This window comes from Dufourea novaeangliae, unplaced genomic scaffold (genome assembly GCF_001272555.1).
Source record: "Dufourea novaeangliae isolate 0120121106 unplaced genomic scaffold, ASM127255v1 scaffold21, whole genome shotgun sequence".
NCBI classification, from domain to species: Eukaryota; Metazoa; Arthropoda; class Insecta; order Hymenoptera; family Halictidae; genus Dufourea; species Dufourea novaeangliae.
In genome coordinates, this window is record NW_015373910.1 from 7,283,564 (window position 1) to 7,300,042 (window position 16,479).

At 34.7% G+C, this 16,479-nt stretch overlaps 2 protein-coding genes and 1 pseudogene across 2 annotated transcripts; 1 reads left to right on the forward strand and 2 right to left on the reverse strand.

Moving 5' to 3' along the window:
* The first annotated feature begins 125 nt into the window (after nt 1-125).
* LOC107194084 (serine/threonine-protein kinase ATR-like) lies at nt 126-10,970 on the forward strand. The gene is made up of 36 exons (XM_015583648.1): nt 126-169; nt 316-318; nt 543-745; nt 808-2,194; nt 2,251-2,415; nt 2,482-2,967; nt 3,033-3,210; nt 3,285-3,530; nt 3,629-3,745; nt 3,827-3,949; nt 4,032-4,279; nt 4,355-4,576; nt 4,728-4,899; nt 4,968-5,094; nt 5,159-5,283; nt 5,352-5,512; nt 5,590-5,750; nt 5,943-6,136; nt 6,216-6,300; nt 6,383-6,528; nt 6,593-6,709; nt 6,768-6,907; nt 6,970-7,194; nt 7,279-7,539; nt 7,629-7,854; nt 7,974-8,158; nt 8,223-8,422; nt 8,489-8,661; nt 8,722-8,865; nt 8,931-9,088; nt 9,200-9,431; nt 9,757-9,871; nt 9,941-10,055; nt 10,249-10,402; nt 10,474-10,710; nt 10,788-10,970. The coding sequence occupies exons 1-36, from the start codon at nt 126-128 to the stop codon at nt 10,968-10,970; spliced, it is 7,458 nt and encodes a 2,485-aa protein (XP_015439134.1).
* A 95-nt stretch (nt 10,971-11,065) lies between these two features.
* On the reverse strand, nt 11,066-12,840 carry LOC107193957 (annotated as a pseudogene).
* A 576-nt stretch (nt 12,841-13,416) lies between these two features.
* LOC107194017 (actin-like protein 6B) lies at nt 13,417-15,702 on the reverse strand. Its single transcript, XM_015583574.1, has 6 exons — nt 15,676-15,702; nt 15,109-15,455; nt 14,704-15,033; nt 14,379-14,630; nt 14,102-14,299; nt 13,417-14,016 (listed from the first exon to the last, which is right to left on the reverse strand). The coding sequence occupies exons 2-6, from the start codon at nt 15,433-15,435 to the stop codon at nt 13,801-13,803; spliced, it is 1,323 nt and encodes a 440-aa protein (XP_015439060.1). The 5' UTR covers nt 15,436-15,455; nt 15,676-15,702; the 3' UTR covers nt 13,417-13,800.
* Nucleotides 15,703-16,479: the final 777 nt, after the last annotated feature.

Here is a 16,479-nt window from a genome sequence, read left to right on the forward strand (position 1 = left end):
CTCCCACGACGTGTGAGAGAAACACTGTCTTATTTAGCGCAGTGTTTGATAGTTATTTCATGTTGTTGCAATGAAACGTTTAATTTTATATGTTCCAAACGACACGTGAATACTAACGATGTAACATGGAAGTAAATGATAATTCAATAATACTTCAAAATAGCAGCAGGTAAATCATTCTACTCGGTTCATTTTGGTTAGCGTAATTTTAAGTGTCATCGCTCTTGGTTCAAGAAATGTGAGTTTAATATTATTAGATTGTTTTTTTCATATGCTATAAACACCTTGCGCGCACATTGACAGCAACATATGCAGCAAGTTGGCTTGCACAAACCTTGTACCGGTTTTGCCCTCAATTTGACATAGATCTTGTTGCAAGACTTTCTGCCAATTTGCTTTACTATTTTGATAGCTAATGTTGCCTACAAAACTGTAGTCAAATGCGGAAATAGATGACTATGATTTTTTAGACAACATGTAATTTTGTTGTATTCAAGAGCTGCCTGTACTAGAGCATTGATTAAGCAAGGATTTATTTTCAGTATAACAGTAGCTGATTCTGTATGGAAATTTATCAACAGTCCCATTATTGCGATCTTCTCCGATTTAAAAAATGCAACTGCAGAGCAAATGCTTCGATCCCTTTTAGAGTCAATATTGAAGGGCTCTGCTACGTTGACTACAGTTTTGGTTCCACCGTATACTAATGGAATGCAAAATGAAGCATTACAAAGTCAATATGCTGGTAAGAAACTAGAGTATCAGTTGTAAACATCGAACAATGTTAATATTGTATTACATTTGCAGCATTTACCACATGGTTGTTTGGTGCAATGTTTTACATAGTCGGAGAGCCTCTGAGCAATAAAATTCTACTAAACAGTATAGAAATTCAAGCTTGTATGCTCAGGATATTATCCAGACATCATGTCTCAACATTCGAAACTATCACCACAGAGTATATGAATATTCTACAAGAATTATGCGAATTTTATAAAGCTAATGGAGATGGAGATGAGATTGTATTAGCTAAGTTCAATATAGAGCGAGATATCATTGAGAATTTAGATCTACAAGCATTCCCTGTCACAATCAAGTATTCCGATATACCGCTAGTACAAAACTCGATACTAAAAATCATTGAAAAAACTGGAGTTTCAGTTTGGAATGAGAAAGTACTTCCGGAGACAGTGTTGAAAGTGCTGATCGTATCTGATCCAAATGTAAAGTTTATGGCGCTGAATCTATGTACGAAACTAATGGAATTTTCTTTAATAAATAAACATGAACTAGAGAATTTGATTCTTTATGTTATCGAGTTTGTTAAAGTAATTCCTACGTGGCTGAGTTCAAACGAATTACCCAGAGATCAGTTGGATCAATTTATACAAACACTTGCTGAATTTATTCAATCATTGCCAGTGTTTTCAAACAGCGTTGAATTATGCTTTCAAATCATCCGTTTTATAGTTCATGAACTGATTAAGCACAATGAAAATCTTGATGCTACTGAAAAACTGAAAGAAATCACGTGCAGTAAAATTAGACAGTATTTCATCAGGGAACCAAGAGTTTGCACTCTCGCGGAGGCAAACACGTTTATTTCGTATTTCGAGTACTGTCCGGATTTCATTATTATTTTTAATCACTGTGTTCTCGCTGATATTAAGCGCAATTGTAGCACCAATAATTTAATTAGCGGTGTTTGCGAATCATGGAATGTAGCGAGAAATGAACTGATCGCCGCAGCACACTCGAGAAAATTGGAGAAATGTGTACATATATTGAAAGGCTCGCGTATTTTGCAATCCTGGCTGAAAGAATTAAAATTGCCGATGAATTTATACGCAACTGACTTGAACGATATTTTGAAAATATTTATACAGAATTTAAATTCAGGAGAATGCCAACAGGGAGAAATTATTTTTGGGTGCTTCATTCATATGATGGCACACATCGAATCGACTAAAGATATGCTTCAGAAACTTTTGACATTACCATTCACTGGACAAATTGAATTGCCTGTGACAGTGATTAATGATCACGTGAAAAAGGCTGCAGAGTCTTTAGATAGTGCAGTGATGTTAAATTGTCTGGAAGTTCTTTGCGAATTTGGTAATGGAATGGAAGGATTGAAAATATTAAATACTTGCGTTAATAATGGTACAACCGAATTGGCAGTTGGAGCAGTGCAGTAAGTATGTTACACCTAAAGGTTTATATGCATTTTTCTAAATACAATGTTTGCAGGAATAGTGTGTTACTCGTGAAGAACAGAGAAATAAAATTCGAAGATATTTCGAGATACGTTCTTCAGCCTGCATTGCAGTCGAAAGACGAAAAAGTCCAGAAAATGCTTGTAACTGTTTTGGGTAAAATAAGTTGTTATCTCTCTGGACATGCAAACTTTATGAGGTAACGCTTTAATTGATCTATTTAGTTGTGTAAAAACTATTTTGAATAAACTGTTGTTACTTTCAGAGAATCGGACAACACGAAATGGAAAATACAATGCAAATGTTGTACAGACAGCATTGAAAATAATGTAGATCCTAACGCTTATCATGTGTCAGATGAATATGACAATCTCCTCAGTTCATATTTTAGTTTATTATCTTCGAACTTCGTTTCGGTGCGTTTATGCATTTCTGAAAATATTCTATGCTTTTCAAATCACATAAAGTCATTCAATGAAAATGAAATAGCAAAGGTGTGGTCTTCGTACATGGAAGATGAGAACTCCGTTATTCGTTCAAATATTGCTACGGCAATAAAAGGAATATTAAATAATAAAATAAATATAACGAAGGGGTCTGCAACATCCATAGAACACGACGTGCCAGCTGCATTACATGAATTTATTGATTTAATAATTAATACTATGGCAAGTGCACTGACGAAGGCTCTGAAAACATCGAATCATTCTCTTCATGAAACTTTACTGGTCACTGCAAGAAATTGTGCAAGGTAAGATAAATGTAATTAAATATATTTGTCTTACGTAAAGTAAATTATTAATTATTTATTTTCAGTATACCATTGTGTATTACCGAGAGACGAATTTTAAATATATTTCTCATCTCTATATTATATTCCACGTCATCTTCAGCAGCAGTAGCATTTGCTACAACCGCTTACAATGATTTTGCGAAATTATTGAACGTTTCGAACAAAGTATTATACGTCAGGTATAAAAAAGATTTTCTTAAGGTACGCATAGAAAAATATTAAAATTAAAATTAACCATGCTGCACTTTCAAGTAAATGTATTCTGTTAATTTTAGCTGATAATGCAATGCGCGGTCCACAATTTCCTGAATTATTCCTACAACATGGCAACGTCTATACACCGTGTTGCAAAATGTATTGGATACGAGGGCTCGCGTCAATTGTTGCGCAAAGACGGTCATTATGCAGTCTGCTTTTTACTTTCCTTCATTGTCGACGTGCCAAATGCAAAAGCTCTTCTACGTGATATAGCCGAGTTAATCAGTATGGACGAAAAGCATATGCTAAAGGAATATTTTCCTGTAGGTATATAAAAAAGAAAATTTCATTCTTTTATAATTCCTCGATGATTCTAATTTATTATTGATTTTGTTTGATCATTCTAATTTTATTTATTTAGTATATTTGCAGTTATGCTTTCTTAAACATGCCTCTTGCAGCTGCTGCGGAATGTTTAAGATTAGTGTCAAGACATACGCAGATGAATTTATCTATACTAACAAGACAATCATTTATGGTAATATATGAACAATACTTATAATTGATTCTTAAATGATATTAACAACATTCAATTTCGAACTATGAATATAATTCACAGGGTATATTCGAAGAACTTATGTTGAATTTCCATGAATCACCTGAGAAGGTGATTGGATTATTAAAAATTGTATCTGATTACGACAATAGTTCGGAGAAAAATTATATTACACAAAAAGGAATTGTAAGTACGCATCATTGTTGCTATTAAAAAGTTAAATATATTGTAAATTAGGATTAAACGATTGTATTCGTAATATTTTTAGGAATCTTACTTAAACTTACGTTTGCACGGTATACTGGTAAATTTTGACATAAAACTCGGCTCGAAATCAGACGAGCATACACAACAGTCGGCACTTGCATCGCTGGCTGCGTTAATGAGATACATGGGTGCAGAATATTTGACACCGTTAAGATATAAAATTCTAGCTACATTGAGAACTTCCCTTGGATTTAAGAGATCTGGATTCGGACCACTTATATGCGATGCGTGGAATGCATTCATTCACAAGTATGCAACAAAAAAAAATTGGAATCGTGCAATGTGCCCCACAGTGTGCAATTATTATTTTCCTTAATATTTCAGCATAGCTGTCAAGGAGCTTGGTCCATTACTGCCAACTATATGCGTATCGTTGGTGTCATTATTAAAAATGTATCCTGAGAAAATAATTGCGATGCTAAAGTTCCTCATTATTGAGTGTAATGAAGAAAATTCCAATCACATTGCAGAATTGTTCTTCATAGATCACATAAATGTTCCTGATGAAATTTCAAGTATAATCAAAGCACGTGTCTTACAAGCCAGGTATATAGAAAGCATTTCAGTGTGCATACGTTAACAGTAAACCTACCACTACCAGTCAAATGACCAGTTTTGCTGTTCTAATTCCTATCTTTTTGAATGAGTCGGTGGGTTTAGTGTTAAATGTTATCTAGTCTGCTGTTACAAATTTCAGACCCAAAGGTTTCGAGGCAAATTTGAAATTATGGCTGAAACGAATCACACATGAAACAGACGAGGTCAGGACTAGAGCTTTGATGTACCTGCAGACATTCCTGGTGGAGCATCGTAGTCAGTTGAATGAAATGATTCTGAGCGAAACAGATATTCACCCACTGATAGTTGAGGTAGGCATGACTTATAAATTTATAAATGCAACAACAGTCATGAATTATAACGAATAATAATCTTTTAGTTATTAGATACATTGTTAACTGGATGCCAACATAAAGATGAGAACGTCCGTTTATTATATGGAGAATGTTTAGGGGAATTGGGCGCTATTGAACCAAGTCTTTTACCACGCAGAATTTTATCCAGAGGTACATTATTCGCTAAATTATTGTTTTTTTAGTTTCCTTACTAAAAAACTCTTATCAATTCTAGATGACAGTAAATTTATTCCTGATACGAATGAAGAATTTGCTTGCGCCATGCTCTTTGAACACGTACGCGCTTTTCAAATGCAAAAGAGTAGTCAAAGTATGGATTGTTTTTCGCTTGCCATTCAAGTACGTATTTTAATTGTCCCTAAATCTTATAGTAGTACATTTATTCTTAAGAATACGTTGTTTTTTAGGAAACTTTGAAAGCATACGAGATTACACCTCAAGGTAGAAATTACAAACTATGGAACAGTTTGCCTTTGACTACGAGGCAGATCATTTCTCCTTTCTTAACGTCACATTACAAGATAGCAGCAGTGAGTGACGACAAAATGTTTCCTCATCCTATTTATGGGTAAATAAAAATTTATACATATTCTCTTGCTGAAGTGTAACCTCCTAAAATATACTATTTTCTTTTTACTTCTGCAGATCGGAAGCCGGTTCTTCAGTTGAAAATTGGGCTTATAATTGGCTCTGCAGTATGTTTAACAATATCCACGATGAAAGGCTTAATAGTGTGTTACGCGCATGTAAATTAGCCTTGAAGCGAGACATAAAAATATTGACATTTTGTCTGCCTCATGTTGTGGGTAATTACGATAAAATAACATTACTAACCGGATACAGTTATATACAAGGTGTCTCAGCTAATTTGATCACCTCGAATAATAATACACAGTACACTTTATGAAAATTTTGAGGCGTGTTAATTTTCCCAAGTGTATCGTTAAGTCATTATTCGAGGTGATCCAGTTATTTCTACTCTATTTTCTTTTCACCAGCGTATATAATAACAAATGGCTCGGAACAAGAACATGTAAAAATAAGGGAGGAAATGCTGACAATAATTGACGTCAGGAAGAAACCTACGCTCGATTCTGAATTGTCCCGTCATCGGCCACTCAGGCATGGACATAGTGTGAAAGTGGACGACACAAGAATATCCGAGGAAACCAGACGCACGCGTTGTGCACAGGTACATTAATTTAAGAAAAGAAAAAAACAACATTGTTGCAGTTCCATGAATTATAATTTGTTTCTTAATTTTCGGACAGATCGTATTTTCAGTATTAGATCATTTACAAAGGTGGCTATGGGAGCAACGGCTGAATCGTAATCATAAATACAAAGCAGTGGAAAGTAAGTCATCTAATATAAATTGCTAAATGTAAGTACACGATATTTATTATCTGTTAACGCACTTATTGATTTCATATTTCAGATTTCTGTGAAAAATTAAACACACTAATAGTGGCTGAAGGCTGCTATCAGTCCAGAGAATATCATAGAGCTTTGATGTATTTGGAGCAGCACATGGCATTCTCCAATAAAGGATTATCAGAAGCATTGGAGGGTGGACTACTGGCTGTAAGTGAACCTTGAATTAATATATAATAAATTCGAGGTTATCTTATATTATTCGTTTCGTTAGAAAATATATGCCCAATTGGATGAACCGGATGGTATCTCTGGTATATTAGCCTCTCAGGATCATACGCCTACGGTCCAACAATTAGTGCTGGCTCATGAAATTAACGGACAGCTTCAGGTAACGTTGAAGGTAAATTTTACAGTATCCATATATTGAAAACTAACGAAATTTCTAGGATGCTGCTACATGTTATGAAAGATTGGCGCAGAAGAAAACATTGAAACATACGTATCTACAAGGCATGATACAATGTTACCTTGGTCTGGATCAGCCGTTTACAGCAAAACATATTACTGAAGGAGTTTTGAGCAGCAGGTAACTATACACAAATATAGAATAATTAATCCCTTCGATAATAAATTTCTTTTGAATTTTAGACCAGAGTTGGAGCCACTAATGATCGAACACGAGCCTTTCTGGAGACTGGCTCATTTTACAAGGCTGGATGATACGTCGCAGAAAAATATAAAGCATTCCTTACTCGAAGATCTGAAAAAAGGCGTGAGACCAGATTTATTGTCGTTAAAAAAGAATCTAGTGTCATTGTTAGAAGATGTTTCACGCCCAGGGGCTTATCAACAATGTTACTCCTACATTATGAAGTAAGACCAATACGTGCTACTACGTAAAATCGTGCTTTAACCTAAACGACGATATTTATTGAAGTATTCTGTGATGAACAATAGGCTGCATATATTGAATGAGTTCGATAAAGCAGTGTCTACAATGCTGACAGATATACACCAACTTCCAATGATACTTGAAGAATGGGAAAAACGTGGTCAGCTTGTTAGAGCATCGCGAGGAGTGGAATTTGTATTAAGCATGCGGAGGGCTACTTTGGATTTGGCAGTTCATTTAGAGAAAGAGATCAACAACAGAGAAAATCCTGTCCTTAAGCAAGAAATTGGAAAGATTTGGCTTAAAAGCGCTAAGATTGCGAGGAAGTACGAATTTTCATTCGTGAGCAAAAATCAGTTCTTTTTTTTTTCTTCTTTTTATTTTATTGCATATTCATGGTACTTTGTTTCGGTAGGAGAGGATTGCATCAACAAGCTTACATGTATATTTTGTCGGCGAGCGATTCCTGTCCGTTACAACAGCTTTACATAGAACAGGCTCAGCTGTATTGGCAGAAGGGTTGCCAGGAAGATGCTTTCACGACATTAAAGCGAAGCTTTTCCAGCTGTTTCCAACCGGCTACGTATTACAGAAGCTTGTCCTCGTCGGAATGTGTTGAGGAAAGGAAACAGTGCGCAAAGGTTCGTATACAGGGTGAGTCACCTGAGATATTTTTGGTGAAAGTGTTAGGTAACTTACCCTGTGTATACCGACCTAATATATAACAATGGAAATAACATTAGGTTTTACATGTCGGTAGGCAAAACTTCTGTATGCAAAATATAACGATGAAACAGTGAACGTGGATACTGACGCTAATATCATAAATTATAAAGAAGCTATTGAAGTTTGGAGAGAATGGGAGAAAAGTTTACTTTTCTGCGCTCAATATTACGAGTCTGTTATAGATAGGATGACCGATGAAGAAAAGGACAGAAGAGGACGGTAATTATCATCTTGAATATTATTTTAACGAAAGTGCTGCTATTAATGTATGTAATATTTTTAGGGATTTACAAGTACATGCTATGAATTTCTACGGGAAATCACTTCAATACGGTTGCAAATATATTCACCAGTCTATGCCGAAAATGTTGACTATATGGTTGGATTTTGCTTCTCGCGTGACATCTCGATCTATCAGTTACGGAAGTTCAGAACTTGAGAAGTTTCGACGGGATGCATTACAAAAAATGACGAAAATTATGGGTAAGGTGTAAAGAATAAATTGTTACCGTTGGAAAATGTTAATGCGATCTATTTCTATGTATTCAGAAGTGTATCAAGAAAGACTACCAATTTTCATGTGGCTGACTGCATTCAGTCAACTTGTATCCAGAATTTGCCATCCATCGATAGAAGTGCAAAATACACTTTGCACGATCTTGGTGAAACTAATTCATGCTTATCCTCAACACTCCTTGTGGATGATGGCGTCTGTTATTAATGTGAGTTTTTGAACTGTTAACAAAATTCGAATGAATTCTGATTTTCAATGTATTTTTCAGTCTTCTTATCCCGTACGTCAGAGACGTTGCCAAGAAATTCTAAACAATCCGAGATTAAAGACGGGAGAAATGCTGAAACTTATTAAAGATTTCCATAAACTGTGGGAGAGACTGATTGAATTGTCCAACAAACCAATACCGGATGTAAGTAAACATGCGTGTTACATTAAAACAAATAAGGTATTATTTTGTCTGTAATTTTGTAACAGGGTGTTATGAACACTACTGTTAGCCAATTATCGCGAAATCTTCCTCGTTTACTTTCAACCAAAGACTTCAGTCCGATTATGATGCCAACAACGAAATTTAAGCAACTTCATCTACCTTCTAAGGGTGTATCATTGGACAATTATAATCCATTCTCATCGTAAGTGTAAAACATGATGCAAAAGTATACAAAGAATTTTTTTCTGCAGTGTATATCTACTTCGTGTATACTATTTATTATAAATAAAAACAACGTTTCTTTTATATCCAGAAATTGGGTTCACATATCTGGGATTGAAGAAAGCGTAGCCGTCATGCCATCCCTCCAAAGGCCGCGACGCATTGCGTTAAAGGGATCGGACGGCAAGCAATATCTTTTTATGTGTAAACCGAAAGACGATTTACGAAGAGACTTCAGATTGATGGAGTTCAATGATATTGTAAATAAATATCTACAGAACGACCCAGAATCTCGCCAAAGAAGACTATACATCCGAACATATGTAAGCTTTTAGAAGCATTACAACATTAATCAGGCCTGGATTAAGATTTCTTGTGGTCCAGGGCTATTGACCTTCGTGGACCCCCAATATACAATAAAATACATGTCTTCGAAAATTGAAATTTATTCTAAGTAAAATTAAATATTTGATCCTAACGAACAATGCTTCATTATATTTAAACAACTTTGGTCCGATTTTTTCCTACATTTAGTACAGTTTCTCATTATTTCAAAAGGGAAACGGTAAACAAAATTTCATTCTATTATTTTTTTACATAAACGGAAGGCTTAGATAGCTCCCTTGAAAGTGGGGCCCAGGGCTATAGCCCCCCCTTAATCCAGCGCTGAAATTAGTACCTTCCAGCAACATGTTATTCGAAAATTTGTACAAAGAAAGAGGTATCGCAGTTTCGAACAGAGAACTCAGAAGCATGTTGTGCGGTGAGTAATAGTAACATTGTGTTACACTTTAATGGAGCGTATAATTCTTACTTGTTCATTGTATTGCAGCGTTGAAAGATTCACTGGAAAAGAAGCGGAAGGTATTTTTAGAGCAACTTCTGCCACGACATCCATCTGTTCTTGGAGATTGGTTCCGCCTTACATTCCCTGACCCCTATGGATGGTAAATTTCCTACTCCTGTATGCAAAATACATTGGTCATTTGAAAAGTTCTCGGATATAGCGTGGAAAGACATATATATATAACACTTTTTAGAGCACGGTTTCAAATTTTATATTGATTTTTCGAATGATCCACGTAATAATACTAATAATTGGAGTGCAATATAGAAGATAAAAAAACTTTTTTAATACAGGTACGAAGCACGTACCGCATACATTAGAACAACAGCAGTAATGTCCATGGTGGGATATATCCTTGGCCTTGGCGATCGGCATGGAGAGAATATACTGTATGATTCTAAATGTGGCGACTGTGTGCACGTGGATTTCAACTGTTTATTTAACAGAGTATGGATACTAGTACGATACACTTTATAAATAATAAATGGTTATTTATAGAACTGACTCTTAATTATCAGGGCGAACTGTTTGACTGGCCAGAACGAGTACCATTTCGTCTAACGCATAATATGGTAGACGCTATGGGGCCATTGAAAATCGAGGGACCGTTTAGACGCGCGTGTGAAACTACAATGAGAGTTCTTCGACAGCAATGCAGCACGTTACTAAGTGTGCTCACTCCGTTTGTCTACGATCCACTTGTCAGCTGGAATAAAAATCAAACCGGCGAAAGTGGTGAGAAAACAAACGAAAAGGTAAAATACAGATGAATTCAGAAAAAAAATCTTCGTCTATAATGGTACAGCGTGAAAGACAATGTTGAATATTTTAGGCTGTAGAACACATAAAAAATATAGAACAGCGACTGAAAGGTCTGATCCGATCGCACGGAAAGAAATTGGAAAACATTGCTTTGAATCTCAGCGTTGAGGGGCAAACGAATCATCTAATCCTGGAAGCAACAAACATAGATAATCTTTGCCAAATGTATTTCGGTTGGGGTGCGTATATGTAATGATTAATTAAGATAATACCTGACCTTTCAATACTTGTATATAATACAACGTTTGATCAAGCATTTAGAATAATAAAAATATCGATTCTCGAGTCTTAAGCTTCTAAATTGAAGCTTCGAAGCATCATGAAATATGAAAGTGCAGTACTTAGGGTCTGCAAAATGTATATAAATAATGTAATTGTTATATATTGTGTGGAGCATTATGATATTAAAAGATTTTATATATTTTTATATATACACATTTTAATGGAATGTTTACCGAACTGAAGCTCTCTAGACACATCACGTATATTTTTCCGGCTGTAATATAACTGGGTTTCTGTGAACGTAGCATGATCATCGACGTTTCATACTTTATGAAAAGTGGCAATTTGTACCACTGTATAGAATATACAGCTCGACTTATGCTAGAGCTCTGTTATAATAAGAAACAATTTCAGATTAAATATGCACTATAGTGTATGTAATAATACATTGTATTACATATTTCATTGTAATTCTTTACTTGAGAGATTAACATATCTCCAGGAAAACAGAAAAGCAGCAACTGGAAAAGTGCCATCATTAAATGGGAGGCGTACTTCATTAAATTGGATTGGTCCATTAGAGTCTATTATTAAGGAAATATACAATAAAAGTTATATCAAAATATATTTTCTTCCGAAAAGAAGTTTTCCAAGCTCAAAATTACACTTACCATAGAAACTTGAAGACCAATGAAACAGATTATAATACTACTGGCCATAGTTTGCACAAAAAGCAACGAATGAAAGTTCTTTTGCATATTACTACAGAACCTGAATTTCATTAAACTCAATGAGAAAATAATGAAACGCGCTTGTGTATACAATGTTCACTTACCAAAGAATTACTTGATGATGTTTTATTACACACATTATTTGTACCTTTATTCTGCTCAAATTTGCACTTATACTTTCTGAATTATTTTTTAAACTACATATAACATAGTAAATGTCTGAGTCTAGTTGCCTTAAATTTCTTTTGAGTATTTTAAAATGACCACACGTGTGGAGCAAAGCACTTGCGATTAAGGTGTCAGTTGCAACAATCATAAGGCCGCAAATACATGTTCCCAACATTTGAGATATATAAACTATCTATTTGTATACATATTCAAAGTAATTTATATGGTGAAATATTTACAATAAAAGTAAAAAAAAGGATGAAATACTACCTCGTAGAATGGAAACTTGTAGAAAGTCAACGGATACGATGCAACAAATGGGAAATTCTTTGGAACAGTTGAGTTATCGTTTGTATCACGAATTATGCTCATAAATGAATCAATGACGGGTAAACTATAGAAAAATAGTAGTGCATTCACTATTAAAAACAGATATCCTTTTGTAACATTTTTAGCATATCTGAAATTACATATCACATGTGATATATCGAAATAATGTATATTGCATTCTGGAATACCAAGAATCATTTACATTGCATATTTTTGTAAATCTGTGAAAACATCAGGTTCGACTAACTTCCAATAATCTGTTAACATAATGTCAATAAATGATTCCAATTCCTTTCTATTGAAAATCCAAATTAACGACTTTGTTAGAGCGAGTGATATTGTGAGTAAAACAGAACTGAAAAACGAAAAAATTCTGAGTTAGTTATTTTTCCATCACAGTAAGCTTTAATTACCTTATTGTTAAATTTATTCACACCTTGTTTCTAAAATGATGTTCAGATTTTCCCAATTTTTATAAATATGTGCCACTAATGGTATGACAATGAGCAGCATGCAATTAATGCATATAATGTATCTCGTGATATTTATTGGATAAAGCCCGACAAATTTTAAAACCAACTGATTTATAAAAGTATAATTTTCAATATTCATTGTTTTAATTTTAAAAACTAGTTTATTTAAGTAATATACTTTGAACACTTCAGACTTCCACCTATCGCGGTGAACATACCTTAAGCAAATAAAGTTGAACAATTTGTGAAATCAATAGTCTGAAGCCTAAATGACTGTTAATATTGGACTGCTACAGCGTACCAAGTCAATTTGAGTTTCATTAATATTATAAACTAATTTCAAAGGCCAGTGTGAATTTAATATACTTGACTATCGGTAGGAATTGAAAATATTGTGCTTTGATCTTTTAGTAAAACTGTAGGAAAAATGAACTGTTTGAACCGTTCGTTTCATCGGTGCAACAGCTTATTAAATGTGTTTAATATAATTGAAGGTTTCTTTTGAAAGTGTATACCTTTTAGTCATATATTATTTACATAGAGTGTTTCTGCTGTGACACATACTACATATGTATGATGACAAGGAAGAAATGCTTTGACAGCAAAACTATACTTTGCTATAATATTCTTTGAGGGTCTGCTGTGTAAAAGTACAAAATTTTACTCCAAGAGGAAACATTTGTGACAAAGGAATACCAGTACTCGCGTATATTAATGTTAACGACGTGTATCTTTCACTGTGAGTTTTTATAAAAAATTTCAATACAACACTTTGTATACACCATTTCTTATAAAATTTTATTGCGTTTACGTGGTGCATCGGTAATAAATAAAACTTCCACTTTTGACTGCATATTTTACAAGTCATTGTTCAATATCACTTATAAGTAAAATATACTTATCTTAGGTCAAGATTCAGGACACACTGCCTATAGACGAATCTTAAAACAGGCGAAATTTCTCTGTGTACGTATCGTTTTCATCTGTTTAAACGTGATCATTTCATACCTATTTGCTTAAAAAAGGAAATCATCAAGGAAATGTTTGTACAAATATCGATGACATTATATGACGAAGATAATGAAAATAACTTATTAATTTAGGGGCATTTTCGTTCTACTTGGCTCTTTCCACTCTCTTCGTATTCCTGGCTGGAAATCCACATTTGTTGGAAAGTGCCGATCGACGCTAAAATAGATCCACCGATCCAAGCTCCGAATCGTCGTTCAGCGCATCCGTTTACGCTGATCAATTTCAGTCGCATGCTAGATGGTATTCTCATGGACAAATCTCTGTTTAAACGTTCTGGGAAGCCCTGTATAATTTAATATATATATATTGACAAAAATTCGAATTAACAATTTTCAGATTTACAGTCACTTATAATAGTTTGATCATACCTGAATGAATGAATTTCCACCAGTAACAACTACACTTCCATAAAGAGCAGGCCTGACATCGACATCACACATGCCTACGCTAGTCGTTACAATGTGGCCGACTCCCAGCATAGTATTGCCAACCATACCACCACGCATTTGTACCATGCTTGGATCGAACAGTGCTTCTGGTATACGAAATCTTTCACTTCCGAAATCCTTGAAATATTATTATTTGTTAGATACTCCTATACACTGAAATAATTACAATGCTTGGTCATGTGTTGCTTTTATGTACCTGGTGGTATCCAGTTGGAAATTCATATTGAACTGCAGGAATTGTTGAAACTATTTTCTCATCGAACGGAGATTCCGATATTTGCAACACTGTCGCTTGGAAATCCTGAATAAGTTTCTTCACCATGTAATTGTGCCAGGATTTAGTGACTTCGGGTAGACCTTTCTTTTTCACCCATCGTGGCTTGTCGTGATCTTTAACGACTTCTTTACAACCCACCATATAAGAAGGAGACAAATCAATGTCATTGTCCTGTTATTATTTAATGAATACAATTACTCTGTCTCTCGATACGATAAAACAATATTACCAAGCGTATTTATACCTGAAGATATTGTCTACATTGCATGCTTATGTAATCTCCTCCGAGTGGAGATTTAACTATGGCCTGTGTCAGCACAAAACCATCTTGAACAGGTACAGCGGAAGTATGAGTTGCCCCGCTATCAACAACAATACTGGTTGATCTACCATTCGCGAAAGCTGCGAGAACTGCGTTTTTCACCAAGAAATAAGCTGGTACGTTATATTTCTCAAACATTAATTCTGTTAATCTTTCCCTTTTACTGCGAACATTCCACGGTGACTCAGAAAACAATACTGGGTGATACTCGGCGTCCGATTGGATTACTTTCGAGTATGTATAATCTAAAACCTATTCAGAGATGTAGACTGTTACTTTAGACAAATGAACCAAAAGATCCTAATTAAAAACGTAATTCTATGTTACCTTTTCAAAATGATCCCAATCTTCTATCATGCCATCTTTCATGTAACTTACAACTTCTGTGTTCTTTCGTGGAACATGGAGTATAGTAGTGTCAATATAATATTTGGCCCCAGACTGTGTAATATTATTATCTGGCTTTTTATCATCAATATCCATAGGTTCTGTTTTTGTTGCTACACAATTTCCATCTTCGCCTACACCTACTACTGCTGGAATTTCAGCTTTTGGAGTGTCTTCCTGAGCATAACCGACTCTTAAAGAATGATGACCCAAGTCAAATACCAAAGCTCCAATTTCATCTCCTCCATAAAGCATGCCCCCTGACATTTTGTTGATTTGAAAAATATCTGTGACAGTAATAAAATTGGTTGTACAACGTCCTGCCTATAATAATGACTGTAATGTCCTGAATTTCACTGATATCAGCGACAGGATTATTTCGGAACCAAACTTCTATTACGAAAACAATATAAATACGAAATTTAGTATACACAAGCCGGATCGGTAATAGCTCATATCGCATTAAAACGTAACAAGTAGGTCCCCCATTTTTATTTCACGACTTACCGTAACTTCTTTACAAAAATAACTCAATGAAACGGCAAAAATATATGTACTTGACGGCTACATGAACGTTTATTTATGTATTTTTTTTAATGCAACAGAAACATAACCTCAACTCAGAAGGACGCTTAATACCGCCACCATGAACATAGCTATTTCTAGATCAGAGTGGATCAGAGGGATCAGAGGGTTACTCGATTCAATCATGCAATCTCTGCCTCCGACAATAAACTTCCATTACTATCATTTCTTATCAATATAAGAAGCGTCATATGTTGAAGACATTAATTTATTACAAGTTCCTTCAGTAATCCACTTATATCCCATCGTTCCGTTTACCTAACGTCAAATATTTTATGTTCTATGTAGATAATGATATGTTCACGCAATGTAAGAAATATTTCCTTTCAGTTCGACGAATGAAAGCGAACGATGATTTTGAAGACAATATTTAATTTGTCCGTTGAATTTACCAATGAATAAATATTTTTTAAATAAAACAACACGATATTTTTCAACAACTCTTGATTGTAGAAATATAAAAATTAATTTCGAACAAGCTTATCACCTACGCAACTAAGATCTTTTCGATCAAAAAGGTGATTACTATTTACGTTACGTGATTTACCATTAATCAACGACAAACATCTGTATTATATTTTAATAAAATCACTGTCTAAATTCTTTGCTCCCGCAATCAACGAAATTTCAAACCACCTGTTAATTCGCCGATTTCACGTCGATAGCGCCACGGTCGCGAGGGCCCACAAAATGGCGTCTCGAGTCAGATCGTCGGACGACTCGAGA